At 38.0% G+C, this 17,496-nt stretch overlaps 1 protein-coding gene across 1 annotated transcript in view; it reads left to right on the top strand.

Moving 5' to 3' along the window:
- The window catches only part of SESN3 (sestrin 3), an 81,470-nt gene that overhangs the window by 45,306 nt on the left and 18,668 nt on the right, over positions 1 to 17,496 (top strand). The window contains exons 2-6 of the mRNA XM_005909098.3: positions 8,329 to 8,394; positions 11,740 to 11,937; positions 13,649 to 13,831; positions 16,433 to 16,669; positions 17,267 to 17,441. Coding sequence (XP_005909160.2) covers positions 8,329 to 8,394; positions 11,740 to 11,937; positions 13,649 to 13,831; positions 16,433 to 16,669; positions 17,267 to 17,441 — 859 coding nt within the window. The remainder of the gene's footprint in view (positions 1 to 8,328; positions 8,395 to 11,739; positions 11,938 to 13,648; positions 13,832 to 16,432; positions 16,670 to 17,266; positions 17,442 to 17,496) is intronic.

Below are 17,496 nucleotides of genomic sequence, written 5' to 3'. Positions count from 1 at the left end.
AAAATACAATTCATCTTTATGCTTTTGGTCTTTTGTTTTCCAGTAGATAATTACTTAATAGGCATAATTTCAGCTGATGAATTTCAAGCATAACTTCTTTCAGTTATAACATATCTGAAAAAAGATAAAGTTTTGTACCACTCTTGAGATCATAACCTTTGTAAAATAATCTCTTAGGACACATGACACTGATATATAAAAAGTATGAGTTCTTATATTTTTAACTAGTTTTTCTCTTGATTGAAATTGTAGGATTTTATGGAAAAAATTTTAAGCAAATTCTGTGAATGTTGTCTTAAGATATTTGAAGGAAAATCAATTAAATTTACTACTGTCTAAAGTTTCTTATATATTTTATACCTCCTTTTATTTTAATAAGTCAACATACTGGAGAATTTCCTTTCTTCTTTTTAAGTTAGTGATTTGAAAATTGTCATCAAATTGAGACTCTGAATGGTATCTGCAAACTTTTCTGCCATTGTGATTAATTTGTTGGTGTTTTGGTTTTCCAGTCTTACTATCCAAATCAAATTTTTATTTCTATGAAGTTACCTTGCTGCTACTGCTAAGTCACTTCAGTCATGTCCGACTCTGTGTGACCCCATGGATGGCAGCCCACCAGGCTCCCCCATCCCTGGGATTCTCCAGGCAAGAACACTGGAGTGGGTTGCCATTTCCTTCTCCAATGCATGAAAGTGAAAAGTGAAAGTGAAGTCGCTCAGTCATGTCTGACTCTTAGCAACCCTATGGACTGCAGCCTACCAGACTCCTCCGTCCATGGGATTTTCCAGGCAAGAGTACTGGAGTGGGGTGCCATTGCCTTCTCCGATGAAGTTACCTTAATACTCGTTTATTCTGCTTGTGTTCATTCCTGAATTTTTAACCATTTTGTATCTTTACATTATCTGAGTGGCTGAAACCAAGACTAATCAATGCTATGGAGCCATGCTGTGCCATAGAACCTTTGGCAATGATAGAAGAATTCAGCTTGGTACCCACATGTGGCTGTTATATACTTTACATGTGGCTAGTGCAATCAAGACACTTAGTTTTTATCTCCTATTTAATGTTAATCAAGTTAAATTTGGGTTTCTCTGGTGGCTCAGATGGTAAACAATCTACCTGCTATGCAGGAGACCAGAGTTCAGTCCATGGGTTGGGAAGATCTCCTGGAGAAGAGAATGGCAACCTACTCCAATGTTCTTGCCTGGAGAACTCCATGGACAGAAGAGCCTGGTGGGCTATAGTCCATGGGGTCACAAAGAGTTGGACACAACTGAGCAATTAACGCAACAACAAACTTAAATTTAAATAGCCACATATGGCTAAGGGATACTATAATAGACAGTACAGTTAACAAACAAACCCGGACTTGATTTTTTGTTTTATTTTTACACAGTTATTAAACAAGATTTATGACTTAAAGTTCATTGTGTAAGATTCACTACTATGATCAAAGTCATTTATTCCCTAGGACAGGATATTAGCTTTATATTTAAGAAAGGAAAACTTCACAATATTATTACTCAAAATTAGTGCAACTGCAAGTTATTTTCACTTCTAATATAGACCAACCCTGGAATTCTTCTATTAGAGTAGTGTATGTTGAGAAAGTATATCACAGCTGTTCTAGTTTGGTGTGTTTTATTTTGTTTTAGGGAAAATTGATAGAATAAAAGTGGAATCTTCTTTTGTATTGCACTTTGTGTTTTTGGTTTTTGGGTTTTTTTTTTAAGTGTTATCTCCTCAAAAGCTAGGGCCTAGAATTGACATGACTCTCAGTTGTGAGGGGGAAATAATTCTTAGCATGAGAGACACTCTTACAGTTGAGATGGAGCTGGGGAAAGGAGAGCTGAAAGATACTGTTGGGAAAAGGCAATTATCAGATTTAGCGACTAACTAAATGCAGATTCCTAAGATAAAGGGTCAAGGATAACTCTGTAAATCAGAGCCAGGGTTACTGGTATTGTGTGGTGATTTTATAACTTAAAGAGAAAAGTAAGGACCAGCTGGTTTATGGTAGGAGACTGGTTTTAAACATGTTAATTTTAAGGTTCCAGCATGTCACAGGCAGTTCAAAATGGCCCAGGTCCGATGGAAGGGCAGAGCAGTGCTAACTCGAGCTCTTTAGCAAAGGTGCAGGAGTCTATTACAGGGCCTGCTTGCTTTTCATATCATATACCCTTCTCTCTCCTTTACCCACTCCACCCTTCTCCCACCAGTATGGTGAGGCTCACACAGTCCAGCAGAGTTTTGTTTGTATCAGGAAAATGGAAGCCATGGATCAGAATACTCACTTGAGAGAATGAATGCTGATGAAGGAGATGCAGGGAATGTCTAGGAAGAGGGTACAAGTGGTGAAAGAAATTGGAGGATTTCCTGGCTTCAGAGCCAGGAAAGCCAAACTAGGGGAGAGTTGCCTAGCAAAAGGCAGATCTGAGTTTTGCACAGAGGCAAGAAGGCTGGAGATCACAGAGGTAGCATCTCAGCTGGGATCTGAAGAGTGTGAAGAGCTGCCCTTCAGTGGGTGTAAAGTTTCAGTTATGCTAGATGACAAAGTCCTAGACATCTGTTACACATCGTTGTGCTTATAGTTAACAGTAATGTACTGTACAGTAATTACTATAATTTGTTAGGTGGGTAGAGCTCATGTTATATATTTTTTACCGTAAGTTTTAAAAGGGGAAAAGACAAAGTCCTTGATACTTTTTTGCAGACTGTACTATGTGCAGACATTGAGACAAAAGATTCTTAGAACTGGCTGATTTTTTTTTTTTTTCTTTTCCCAAATTGCTTCTGTCTGAATTCACTCTCAATATGGTTGAGAGCATTTCTGCAATTAGATTAAAATGCTTAGTTATGGGATTGAGTAGGTGTGACCATCAAACCAGTAACTCTGCAGAGGAGTCATTTAACATTTCAAAAGGCATTAAGATGCCTGAAGATGTGATTTCACAAAAATCAGATGTAGTCTTGAGTAGCATGTCTGATGGTGGAGCCTTGTCCAATGGCGATATTTCCACAGACTGTGCAGTCAGAGTCAGAGCCACAGGTGTTTGTTGGGCACTTGAAATGTGACCAGTGTGATTGAGCAACTGGACTTTGAATTATATTTAATTTTAATGAATTTAAATATAGTCACATGTGGCTGATGGCTACTGTATAAGGCAACCCAGGTCTAGAGACTTCAGGAAAGTTAATCAGAGCATAAGTAAAGTAGGAACCCAGTTCTTGGGTATTTTGGATTTGAAATGAAAGATGAGGAAAGGTTTTACAAAGTATTACTGGAGACGAGAACTCCAGCTTATGGTTGTAAATGGAATCTTTTGGATATGGTATTGAGAAAATGGAGTATTTCCTGCCATATCAGTAAAAAAGGATGTCAGGGTCATCAGTGATTTCATCTCTCCAAATGTGAATTTCTGAGCCCTGAGGGCACCCAGGAATCTGAAGTGATCTGGCAGCCATGGCTGCAGCCACTCCCTGTGGTGAGCACAGAAGCTCAGATGTAAAAAAATGCAGCATACTGGCCCAGAGAGCTGAGATGCATATGAAAGGAATGATGTCAGTGAGCCCAGGCTCTTGCATCTTCCCATATGTATAAAAACACTAAATTCCTTGACTTGAGGTATCTGGTTTTCTTTAATTCACAAAAATACTTTCAATGTTCAGACCTGCCCTTTGTTGCAAACTTCTATATAACCTGACTCCTCCCCCTGCCTCCTTGGAGCAGTTCTCTCAGGGTTACTTGAGATGCTGCCTCCTGGGCTTAAGTCCTAAAAATTTCCATCAAATAAAACATAACTCTCAACTTTTTACCAACTGAGCTACAAAGTGAAATCACTCAGTCGCATCCGACTCTTTGGACCCCATGGACTGTAGGCCGCCAGGCTCCTCCATCCATGGGATTTTCCAGGCAACAATACTGGAGTGGACTGCCATACCCTCCTCCAAGGGATCTTCCCCACCCAGGGATTGAACCTTGGTCAGGAAGATCCTCTGGAGAAGGAAATGGCAACCCACTCCAGTACTCTTGGCTGGAAAATCCCATGGACAGAGGAGCATGGTAGGCTCCTACAGTCCATGGGGTCACAAAGACTCAGACATGACTGAGAGACTTCACTCACTCACTCAACTTTTAGGTCGTGACTGTTTTTTAAGTCAGCAGTACTATCCTACTTCTTTTGTGTTTTATTTTATCAACTTTAAAAACATATAGAGATAGAAAGTAGGTGGGGAATAAATGTTCAGTAAAAGAATTTTAAGGAGAATTTATAAACTGCCTTGATCATTGAAAGAACTTTTCCACCTTCATATAAATATACAAAGCAGTTAACTGAGAGGACAGTAGTATCCTCACCAGAAAAGATGCTTCTTCTACAGAAGCAGGAAGTAGGCTGATTCTTTCAATTGTGACACCATTTTAAAACTATAACTGAAGAAGTCTACATGTTGGTATAATTTTAAAATGTTAGTTTTCCCTTCTCTTCAGTGGGCTTCCCTGGTGATTCAAGACAGTTAAGGATCTTCCTGCAATGCGGGTGACCTGGGTTCAATCCCTGAGTTGGGACCATCCCCTGGAGAAGGGAACAGCTACCCACTCCAGTATTCTGGCCTGGAGAATTCCATGAACTGTAGTCCATAGGGTTGCAAAGAGTCAGACACAACTGAGCAACTCTCACTTTTCAGTGTATAAATAGCTCTCTTAGGTGAGGCCACATCATCTCTCCCCTCGGCTATTGCAGTAGCTTCCTAGCTGGGGGTTTGTTTGTTTGTTTCTTTTGGGGTATTTTTCTTTGTTTGTTTGTTTCCCCCTCTGGAGTGACTGTATCACACCAAGAATTGTATTGTTAAAAACAGAGATCTGACCCACAACTCTGCTTAGGGAATTTTTATCTGAACTATGTATACACTTGCTTCCCTGGTGGCTCAGTGGTAAAGAATCCACCTGCCAATGCAGGAGACGAGGGTTCATCCCTGGATTGGGAAGATCCCCTAGAGGAGGGCATGGCAACTCACGCCAGTATTCTTGCCTGGGGAATCCCATAGGGAGAGGGGCCTGGCGGGCCACAGTCCATGGGTTGCAAGAGTCAGACATAGCTTAGTGACTAAGTCACCACCAGTACCGTGTATACAATTAAAAGTTTCAAAAACATTTTTTGAAGGCTGTTTTTCACTTTTGAAGTTAGTGAGTTAAGTGAACATTTTCTCAACTGATGGAAATAAAATTGGTAAAACATATTGGTAGTATGCAACAAGAACTTTATAGCATATTGGTAGTATGCAACAAGAACTTTATAAAGATTTATAACCTAAACCCCAGTAAATCCACATCTGGGAATCTTTCTAAAGAAACCATCTTAAATACCACAAAATATGCCCCCAAGTCTCTATACAAAGATATTCACCATAGCGCTATTTACAATAATGAAACTGTACATACACCAATATAAACTATACACCAACATAAACCATGGTGGTTTAGTGGCTAAGTTGTGTCTAACTCTTGTGACCCCATGGACTAGAACCCACCAGGTTCCTCTGTTCATGGGATTTTCCAGGCAAGAATACTAGAATGGGTTGCCATTCCCTTCTCCAGGGGATCTTCCTGACCCAGGTATTGAACCCACATTTCCTGTGTCTCTGGCATCACAGGCAGATTCTTTATTTGCTGAGCCATTGGGGAAGCAAATGACTAAGTAAATGATAATTCATAAAATGATGTGCTCCCATACCGCTTTGTATATGCATATACAAACTATGATATAGTTAATGCATTTCTGCCGGTCTACTACTTTTTCATGTCCCCACTGTACTTCAGTTCAGTCACTCAGTTGTGTCCAACTCTTTGTGACCCCATGGACTGCAGCACTCCAGGCTTCCCTGTCCATCGCCAACTCCCAGAGCTTACTCAAACTCATGTCCATCAAGTCGGTAATGCCATCCAACCATCTCATCCTCTGTCGTCCCCTTCTCCTCCCACCTTCAGTCTTTCCCAACATCAGGATCTTTTCCAGTGAGTCAGTTCTTCGCATCAGGTCGCCAAAGTATTGGAGTTTCAGCTTCAGCATCAGTCCTTCCAATGAATATTCAGGACTGATTTCCTTTAGGATGGACTGGTTGTATCTCTTTGCAGTCCAAGGGAATCTCAAGAGTCTTCTCCAACACCACAGTTCAAAAGCATCAGTTCTTTGGCTGTACTTAGCACATTGTGAATGCTCAGTGAATATCTGCTGGATAAATGAACAAATGAGCGTTGACACAAATGAAATCATTATCAGTTGCTTCTTATCAACTGGTTAAAATTAACATGTTATATTCTTTTAAGTATAGAAGTATGCAGTTCCACTTATAATGAAAATGTATTTCACATTTAAACCTTGGCCAATCCAGAAAATATTTTTGTAGGCAAAATAACTATTTCAGACCTTTAAAGATAAATCAGTTGATAAATATATCAAGTAATGATTTTTAAAAATAAATCATATTAGTAATAAATCATTCTCTATCTCCAAAGTCCCTTTGTACACTTTTAGTTTATTTTTCTCTCCCCATATTTTCTCTGAATTTCATGTATTTTTGAAATAAATATATATAAAAGACTCCACTTATCTCCCTATTGACATTTTTCCCCTCAAACCTGTGATCTGTCTTCACAATCAGTTCCTCTAACTGCTTTGTTTATTTGAAGTGATCAGTTGTCAAGGAAATTGCCTTTCACATATTGGTGCCTTAGGCTGTGTTATATAGAGAGTATTCAAATTTTCATTTCCTATAATTTCCTAAGACTAGCAAGGAGAAGAAGTCTGTCATTTTCTTCTAAATTAGTTTTCTAGGTAAACCCAGATGATGGTTGATGCAGGCAAGAAATACTAATATTAGAAATTCTAAATTGTTTCTTTTGACATGGAATCTTCTAATGTACTTCACCAGCAGATTGAGATCTCTTTGTCATCCCTTCACAAATATAACCTAGATGATTAGTTCTTCCTAAAGCACTAGCAGTTTAAGATGATCATTATTTAATATATTTATCTCAGCAGCACCCTGAAAATTGTTGGAAATTGTGTGCCAGACTTCTGAGGGGCAGGGCCCATGTCCATCTTGCTCACCCTGTATCTTGAGGCTACCACAGTATCTGGTTCGGTTCTCAAAAGATTGTTGAATACTTGACTGCTTCCTAATGAAGTAAGGGATTCAAATACTTTTTTGTGTTTGGTAGGCTCTTGGATTGTAAGGAACAAAAAAGATTCAGGCTACCTTGCGGAGAAAGAAATAGGGAAAAAGGGAGCGGAGAGAAGGGCAAGCTCAATGTTAACACTCCTTTCCAGGAGACGTCTGTTCCCCTGTTCTTCAGTTTCTCACTCAGTCTTTATAATATTCATAAACCGTAGCAGAGCCGCTGTTTTTATATTACGACTTTGGAGGGCTTCTATTTCATAAACTTATTACTTTTATTATAGAAAATCAAGTGGCTGTTCCTCCTGTCTCTTCTCCTTGGTAAGAAGGATTTCAAAACCAGAGAGCCTGCCTCTGACTCTTCTTGCTCTTCCTTATACCTACAGAGGAGGAAGTTTGTTCCTGATGGGAATTTTTCTGACTCATAGATGAATGTACTTAAATGGGGACACAAAAACAATATTTTTAAAAAGTTAAAATGAACACAGACATGCCATTGGTGATCTGGCAGTTTTTACTACTAAGTAGAATAGCGACAGAACAATAAACATTATTATAGTCTCCATTTCTCAGTGAAATTAACCTCTACTTCTCCATGTTTTACATTTTTCTTACCCAAAGCTTCAGAGGTTTATATTAGATATGCTTATTCCTATTTTATTCAGAAAGAAAAACAGAAATCAGACCATTGCTTTAGGAGGTTGTGTGTAATACTCTTAGAATCCAACTTTTCCTTTAGCTTTCAAATTGAGGTTCAACAGTATGCTAGTATACTGTTAGATGTGATTTTATTATGGAGGCTGATGGTTTCCAGTCATGTCAAATATGGGCTAAAAAATCTCTGGTGCTATAGAGTACAACTGAGGGAAATAACATTTGAGGAGCCTGCCTGTGTGCCCAGCACCATGGTAGGAGCTTGTCTGTCTCGTTATCTTGTTCATGCAATGACCCCATAGTTTATTTGCTGTTGTTGTTGTTATTGTTGTTGTTTGTTATGGGGCTGGAGGGGGTGGAATCCAAGACCTAACACTTTGAGTTTACATAATTCTATTTACTTATTCCATTTATTTTATACTTTAGCAATTTATACCAATTTAACTTTTCATAGAAAGTCATCATTAATGCATAAAACTTTTCTTTTAAAAACAGGATAAAAGAATCAGAGTATCTCAACCCTTGACAAGAGGACCAAGTGCCTTTATTCCAGAGAAGGAAGTAAGTCAATCTGTCTTAATATATATAAAGTGATTTTTAAAATAACTCAATTGTGTCAAAGAATATCTGCATTTTTTAATATGGAAGTAAACATGTATTTTGCTCTTATTCTTATTTGTCAGAAAACCACAGAAGTATTTTCTTTTCAACTTCACTTGAAAGATTGTATGTGTAATAATCATCTTATTTGGAGTTAGACAGTACTGCAAGTTTAGAAAAATATAAATTTTACCATATTTGATTTCAAATATAGCATTTCTGAACAAAGCTGCTAACAGTAATAAAACTTAATATTATCATGTAGGTTTAAGGTTTTAAAATGGCCAGTGTTTCATGGTGATTATAGGTTACATAAATGTTAAGAAAAGACATTTTTAAGTGAAAAAGTAAGCTTCCCAACTAAATCTATTGAAGAAAACATGATATTCAGTTCAGTTCGGTCGCTCAGTCGTGTCCGAATCTTTGCTTCCCCATGAACCACAGCACACCAGGCCTCCCTGTCGACACATCACCAACTCCCGGAATTTACTCAAACTCATGTCCATCGAGTTGGTGATGCCATCCAGCCATCTCATCCTCTGTCGTCCCCTTCTCCTCCTGCCCCCAGTCCCTCCCAGCATCAGGGTCTTTTCCAGTGAGTCAACTTCACATGAGGTGGCCAAAATATTGGAGTTTCAGCTTTAGCATCAGTCCTTCCAATGAACATCTAGGACTGATGTCCTTTAGGATGGACTGGTTGGACCTCCTTGCAGTCCAAGGGTCTCTCAAGAGTCTTCTCCAACACCACAGTTCAAAAGCATCAATTCTTCAGCACAGCTTTCTTTATATTCCAACTCTCACATCCATACATTACCACTGGAAAAACCAGAGCCTTGACTAGACAGACCTTTGTTGGCAAAGTAATAATCACTAGTAATTCGTCTTTTCATTTGGTTCTGAGTCTCTGATGAGACAGAATGTCAGAGAATCTCCACTACAAGCTGCACTTTTGATGAAGCTGGGGGAGTCAAGATGATAAATGCAGAAAGAATGTTTGTGAAATGACACAAAAGATATTATAAGAAAATTTACATGCCTGTTCAGTGGGTATACATCTCTATGAAAGATCACAGCAATGTTTAGGACCTGGAGATTCCTAGCTGCCTTTAACTTATACTTGGGCTAAGAAAAATTTCAGGCCCACTAATTGAGTTTTTCTCTGCTTCAAGGAGTTATTAACTCATATTAACCATGGTTATATATATTGATTTACTATTGATTGCAAAAGGTATCATTTATCTTAAAGCACTAGCATTATTCCTATATTGTTCAGAAATTAGTCAAGATATGTTTGAATACCTATGATGTTTCAGGTATCCCTTAAAGAATGAGTAGAATTTGAATAATAATACATGTCAGGTCGCACTAGAGTCAGCAGTTCCATCATGTTCATTTTGACTTTTTAGTGACCTTGCCATTTCCATGAAACTCCAAAGTTACCTGTAATGTTTCAGGAGCTCAGGGACTGTAGGTAATCATGCATTAGAGAAACTGCTGGGCTTGTCCTGTTTCCCTCATAGAGCACACGGCTGCTCTTAGCAGAGTGATTGCCTAATACATATATAAAGGCTTCCTGAAATGCTGCCATTTACACAGAATGTATTTGGAGACAATCTGGTTTGCAGAAGCAACGGCTGTTTTCAGGCTCTGTTGCATCATACGAATCTATTAATGTCTTTTAGGCATCAGTTAAGCAGAAGAATCTTCTGCTGGAAAGCAAAACAAAACAACAAATATTCTGTCCCTAATTATATAGAGTTTATCATGATCCATTCCATTTTTAACTGTCATCTTGGTTCCCTGTAGTTGACAAAATGGGAGGACATGAACAAATGTAAATACATTTGGTTTTATAGTGAGCCAAAGTGGAATTGCCTTTTTTTTTACACCATTGTAATTAACATTTCCTCACAATTAACACTTTTCAAACATTACATTTCCTTTGGGATTAAATTTTCCTCAATCAATAGTGCCTTTGTATAATTTGTACGTATCTTCAGAAGAGATTGTGAGGCCAGCCCTGAAAAGTAAACAGAGCTTCTTAAGAGCAGTGTGGATCTTTAGAAAGACCACAAGTCTAGATTTGAGGAGACCTAGATTCTAGACCCAGAGAAGGCAATGGCACCCCACTGCAGTACTCTTGCCTGGAAAATCCCATGGACAGAGGAGCCTGGTGGGCTGCAGTCCATGGGGTCACAAAGAGTCGGACACGACTGAGCGACTTCACTTTCACTTTTCACTTTCATGCATTGGAGAAGGAAATGGCAACCCACTCCAGTGTCCTTGCCTGGAGAATCCCAGGGACGGGGGAGCCTGGTGGGCTGCCGTCTGTGGGGTCGCACAGAGTCGGACACAACTGAAGCGACTTAGCAGCAGCAGATTCTAAACCAGGCTCTACTATTAAATAGCTGTATGAGCTGAAATTTAATCTTGAGTCTGTTACCTTATCTAAAATAAGGAACAAATTCTTCGTAAGTCTAGAACTCTAATTCTAAAATGCCAATAAATAAGGAACCAAGCCGAGAAACACACATCTGACGTTCATTGATTCCCACTGAAACAAGTCCTTCCATGGGGTGCTAATAAGCTCTTAACACCTTCAGAAGCCAATTATTGGTATGATGCCCAAGCTGTCATTGTTTATAAACCTGTATGTGAATAATCTATTTTTGAAAAAGTCCTTTTGATTTTCTCAGATGCTGCACGTTCATTTTAATAACTTACCTTGTTTCTAGTAATTAATATGATAGGCTCAGAATGGGAATCTAGTATCCTATTAATTTTTCAATTAACACTTTCCTACAAATTATCCTATTTTTCTTTGTCACCAAAAAAGACTGCAGAAAGCTTTTTTAATGTTGAATAACGAAAACAAGCAAGGGATCAGACTGAAAAATGTCTGTCCTAAGATATAGTCATTAAGTGTGTTCATAGGCTATTGAGAGAAAATTCTAAATGCTTTCCCTCCCCACGAATCAGTGTGACAATAGCCAGGCAAGCAGGCCCTGAAAATTTTTGCCTTATGTGCCTGGCAAAGCAGATGGAAGCTTCTTTTCTCCAACTTCATAGCTGTGTGTATAATGTTTGATAATTTGACATTTGTTGTTTAATAAATTGTGGTCCCAGAGTCAAAAATGAATGGTGCCTTCGTTTTCATTTCTGTTTCTAGTATGAAAAACTGCATTATTTCAGTGTCTGTTAATGTCAAAAGGACCTTCATCGGCTTCAGTCATGGAATAATGCGTGTAAACCACTAGTGTGTTTACTTCTCAGCCTTGATTTTGTTTTGTGTTTCTTGGTTGAAAGGTTGTCCAGGCAAACACAGTGGATGAACGTACTAACTTTCTTGTGGAAGAATACTCTACATCCGGTCGCTTGGATAACATCACCCAGGTCATGAGCCTGCACACGCAGTACCTGGAGTCCTTCCTGAGGAGCCAGTTCTACATGCTGCGCATGGATGGCCCCCTTCCTCTACCGCACCGGCACTACATCGCCATCATGGTACGCTCACTTCCGGTTCCTGTGTTCACGTGACTTGGTCCTCATTTAGTCCCTCTCCCTGCTGGTATTACTTGTGGTGCAGAGCTAAGTATAATCACACGGAAACAACAACTCAAGAAGCTTGTGACCTTTTGGATTCCAAATCCACTGGTTACATTTTGAATGTTGTAACTCACATAATATACTGAATGTTTCTGATTTATTAGTAAAGTTTTCCATGTTTAATCTCATGATCAAAGATGTTTATAGGGTCGAAAGTAATGTTCCTGCTGCTGCTACTGCTGCTAAGTCGCTTCAGTCGTGTCCGACTCTGTGCAACCCCATAGACGGCAGCCCATCAGGCTCCCCTGTCCCTGGGATTCTCCAGGCAAGAACACTGGAGTGGGTTGCCATTTCCTTCTCCAATGCATGAAAGTGAAAAGTGAAAGTGAAGTCGCTCAGTCGTATCCGACTCCCAGCAACCCCATGGACTGCAGCCCACCAGGCTCCTCCGTCCATGGGATTCTCCAGGCAAGAGTACTGGAGTGGGGTGCCATTGCCTTCTCCGAAGTAATGTTCCTAGTGTCCCTCAAATTTTCCTTTTACTGCTGATAGTTTTCTTTCAGTATTAATATAAAACAGGTTGGTTGTGACTTTTTTATTTAGTCATTCTGTACATGAAGAATATCACTAATTTGGCTAAATAAGAGCAAAGTATTAGCACTAGGCGACTCTGTCAGAGAAGAATTCTTAAATAAGTTATACTACTAAGTTTAGTACTTGGTACAAGCTAGTTAACTAGTTAATTATAAATTGGGATGATGGGCAGCAGGAATAAGAAGGTAGAAACAGTGCTACAGTTGGACTGTTGCTGGAGAAAAGAACAAGATGCAAGTGCAATATATTTGGAGAAGTTAGGGGAACATCTGGGCTGGCAGAGTGATCAAAGCCAGCCAGGAGTTAGTTTTTATCAAGTTGAATTTGTTTATGCTCTCACTGAAGTTTTAAACAACAAAAAAAGGGCTGCATCCTGTGTTTTATTAAATGATGAACTTGTCTAAGATTACTCAGCTTAAGGTTTTGACGACACTAAGTCTGAAAGCCAACTTAGAATGGTCACCAACAAAGAGAGAAATAAGATGTGGAAAACAGAGTAAAACAGTACTATTTAACTGAGAAGCAGCCCTGAGGAAACGAGCGGTGAAAAGTCTGTTTTGCATGGATTTACCAATTTATCAAGGCTGATTCTGGCTTGCCTAGGAAAGAAAGGGTCAGTGAGCTTCAGTTTCATCTCAATAGGAGGATGGGCACAGATAAGGCTGATTCACAGTTATCTCAAAGGGAATAAGAAAAATACTCAAACTAGTATATATTCTGAATTGGTACAAGTTAATCAGATTTTATTGTGTTTTAAATAGAATATAGTTGATCTTACTTACCATAATAAAATGAACATATACTTCCTTCACATAAATAGAAAATGGGTTCTAGATTGACCCCTACCACTTCTGGATGAGGAAGTAATTGGCTTCATGTGACATTTACTTATATGTCAGCTTTATGTATCGATTCAAGAATCTATGACAACATTGTGATGAAAGTTTTAGGAAGAGCATTCTCTAAGAAAAGAATATTAGCTATAAAAATGAACTTTAAATGACTGTCCTAGTAATTGTAGAATAAGACCGTACCATGACTGTTTTATCCACCAAATCTTTTCTTTGTGTTGTAGGCTGCAGCTAGACATCAGTGTTCTTACTTAATAAACATGCATGTGGATGAATTTTTAAAGACAGGAGGTATTGCTGAATGGTTGAATGGTTTGCAATATGTACCACAAAGACTGAAAAATCTTAATGAAATAAACAAGCTGTTAGCACACCGACCCTGGCTGATCACAAAAGAGCACATTCAGGTACTGAGTATTTCTTTAGGGGAGAAAGAAATTTTACTAATGATTCTTAAAGTTATTTTCAGTTAAGTATTTTGCTTAAGACTTACTTTGAAATACTTGCATGTTAGGAATTTGAAAAATAAAAAATAAATAGTGTATTGAAATGTGTAGAAAATGTAAGTCATTGGGTTTAAGTTAAATATAAATGAATACTTCTCTGTAAGTGAAAAATCACTCAGTCATGTCCAACTCTTTGTGACCCCATGGACTATACAGTCCATGGGATTCTCTGGGCCAGAATCCTGGAGTGGGTAGCCTATCCCTTCTTCAATGTATCTTCCCCACCCAGGAATTGAACAGGGGTCTCCTGCACTGCAGGTGGATTCTTAACCAGTTGAGCTACCAGGAAAGCCCACTTCTCTTTAAGTAATCAGTAATTAGCAAATAGCTATAAGAAAAGTTGATTTCTATTTTCAAGCAGTAGGCAGAACAAAGAAAATGCATTAGGATAACATACGTAGGTTCTAGTCTTTAACTCTTAACTACAAAGTATGTGACCTTTTTTAAGTTAACTTTTGTGGGCCTTGGTAGTTCACCCTTCTATAAATGAGATGCCTAGATTAAATGAGTTCTAAACTCTTTTGCAGTTCTAACATTTCATAATTTTAAGATTTTGAAAAAATGATTTTTCAAATAAAAGTGATTTGCCAACTGATGTGTATATACTTACATGCCTCTAGAGACTAGAACTTAGATAAGAAAGAGAACTGTGATTGGCTGGAGCACTTGCCCTTCAAAAGCAGCATCTGTTAAAAGCCTCCAGGATGAGGTTGTTGAATTAGTGCCATGCTTGGCACTATTCAGTTAGTTGGAGTCATCAGCTAAATGATTATCAGCAGAAGCCTTAGGTACTTAAAACCCCTTCTTCTCATGCATTAGAAATGTCCTGGGTTTAGTTTTTCCCCTCATGTTGTTAGTTATTTGCCCAATTAAACCAAACTCAGCTTTTGTCAGTCTGTATACTCTCAGATTTGTATTATCTATTAGGGCTTGTTTATAAAATATGAACAAAGCTATAGCAGAAAGGTGCTATTTATAATAGCAAATAAGAAATTTAGAAGCAATTTAAATGTGTAAGGAAATGGAACTGAAGTTCTGGGCTACAGTATGCCCATGCTTAATAATTAATTGAAGACAGTGGAGCCTCATGAAAATCAAATTTTTCAAAAAGTTAGAAAAGCAGAGAAAAATGGTTGTATACTCTGATTATTTAATTATACTTTGAAAAATAAAAGAAGATATGTAAAAGTTACATAAAAGTGGTAGAATATGATTGATTTTTCCTTTTTTTCCCCCTGAGCTTTTGGTAATGTATTAAATTTGTATGTAGTTAAATAATGGAGAGTAAAGCAAAAGCAGTTTTTTGGTTTTAGTTTTTAGATGTGAAGTAAGCCAAGTGAAAGTTTTAGATTTGAGAACAGATCCCCATCACACACTGAAAGATAGATTAATTAGATAAAGATTGATGGGGAAAACCTTGAATGGATTAATAGCTGGAATTGTGATGATTACTGTGTTTAATGGCTTCACTTATGATTCCAACATTCATCTGGGAAAAGTGAAAGTGAAAGTCATTCAGTCATGGCCAACTTTGTGACCCCATGGACTATACAGTCTGTGGAATTCTCCAGGCCAGAATACTGGAGTGGGTAGCCTTCCCCTTCTCCAGCGGATCTTCCCAACCCAGGAATCCAACTGGGGCCTCCTGCATTGCAGACGGATTCTTTACCAACTGAGCTATCAGGGAAGCCCATTCATCTGGAGGATCCAGTAAAATAACGTGTAAAAAAAGTGCTCTGATATTTTTATTTTTTGTTGGTTTTTTTTTTAACTTTTTATTTTGTATTAGATTATAGCTAGTTAACATTGTTGTGATAGTTTCAGGTGGATAGCAAAGGGACTCAGCCATACATGTACACATATGCATTCTCCTTTAAACTCCCCTCCCATCCAGGCTGCTGCATAACATTGAGCAGAGTTACCTGTGCTGTACAGTAGGACCTTGTTGGTTATCCATTTTAAATAGAGCAGATTTTTTTTAAATGTCCCTTCAAATGTGAGGTAGTTTTCTACAGTGTCTATCATCTGCTGTAGGTTCTTCCTCTGTCAGAGACGATATCCAAGACAGTTAAAAGTTGACCTACTGAATTAAATATTTATGTTATTTTTAAGGTAGAGTCTCTACCTTTAAAACCTTCAAATAAGTGGTCTTGCTAGAGAAACTTTAAAGTCCCTTCTAGCATCAGTGTTCTTGGATTCTCTAAAATACCTTATTAAAATAGCATAATATAGAAAAGTGCTTTGGAAACAGAAACTCCATTATATGTATAAGGAATTTCAGAGAAGCTACAGTGTAATTCTAATGTTAGTTTTGATAGGTTTAATGTAATATTGTTTGACCAAAGCTGTATCTTTACTATATGAAACAGTTTAAATGGAATTTTTAGTATTATTTCTATAAATGGACATATGGAATTTTATACATTTTTCCATACTTTCTAAAATTGCTTTGTAACATTCTATGATTTTCACTTTTATTCTTGACTGGCTTTCTCATTTCAGAAACTTGTCAAAACTGGAGAAAATAATTGGTCTCTGCCTGAACTGGTACATGCTGTGGTCCTACTGGCTCATTATCACGCTTTGGCAAGCTTTGTTTTTGGTAGTGGCATCAATCCAGAAAGAGATCCAGAAATCTCCAATGGATTCAGGCTAATACCAGTCAACAACTTCTGTGTGTGTGATCTCGCTAATGACAACAACATAGAGAATGCATCCCTTACCGGCAGCAACTTCGGGGTTTGTTTTCTTAACTGTTTTTCTTTACTACTTTGCCTTTCAACTTGCTACATTAAAAACATATAGAGAAATTATCTGATTAAATGGGATATTATATGCGTGAAATATTTTGTATAATCTTTTATTACCCTAAAACTTTAACCTGTTGCTGAAGTTCTGAATTGTCTTAAGGAGGCTTTTAAAGCAATTGCAAATCATAAGGCTTGTAAGGCTGCACCAGTTTTAGAAACAAGTAATAGTATAATCTAATATATATCAAATTCTGTTGTATTGAGTTGGCCAAAAAGTTTGTTTGCATTTTTCTGAAAGCTGTTATGGGAAAACCTGAATGAACTTTTTGGCCAATCCAGTAGAATTCTAGATTAAATAAATCCATTCATATAAACTTTCTGTGTTTGTAGCTGAAGCAGAAACACTATACCTCTGAAAATGTTTTATTTTGCCATATGGTTTTCTTTGGAGTTAATGGGAAGCCCACTTAGGAAATTAATGACTATGTTAGTGCCGCTGTACATAAGGTGATATTGGGAGATGGAGACATTTACCGGAACAACTTTTAATATTAATAACACCCAATATTATCTTCTCTGGCTCCAGATTGTCGATTCGCTAAGTGAGCTAGAGGCCTTAATGGAAAGAATGAAAAGGCTTCAAGAAGAAAGGGAAGATGAAGAGGCGTCTCAGGAAGAAATGACCACTCGCTTTGAGAAGGAGAAGAAAGAAAGTCTTTTTGTGGTCTCTGGAGATACTTTTCATTCATTTCCTCATTCAGGTGCTTTTTCTCTTTCACCATCTTTGCCTTTTCTCTTTGCCTTTGACTTCCCTGG

This window comes from Bos mutus, chromosome 15, assembly GCF_027580195.1.
Source record: "Bos mutus isolate GX-2022 chromosome 15, NWIPB_WYAK_1.1, whole genome shotgun sequence".
NCBI classification, from domain to species: domain Eukaryota; kingdom Metazoa; phylum Chordata; class Mammalia; order Artiodactyla; family Bovidae; genus Bos; species Bos mutus.
The sequence above is the reverse complement of the archived record's forward strand: the minus strand, read 5'-3'. Positions and strand labels throughout refer to the sequence as shown.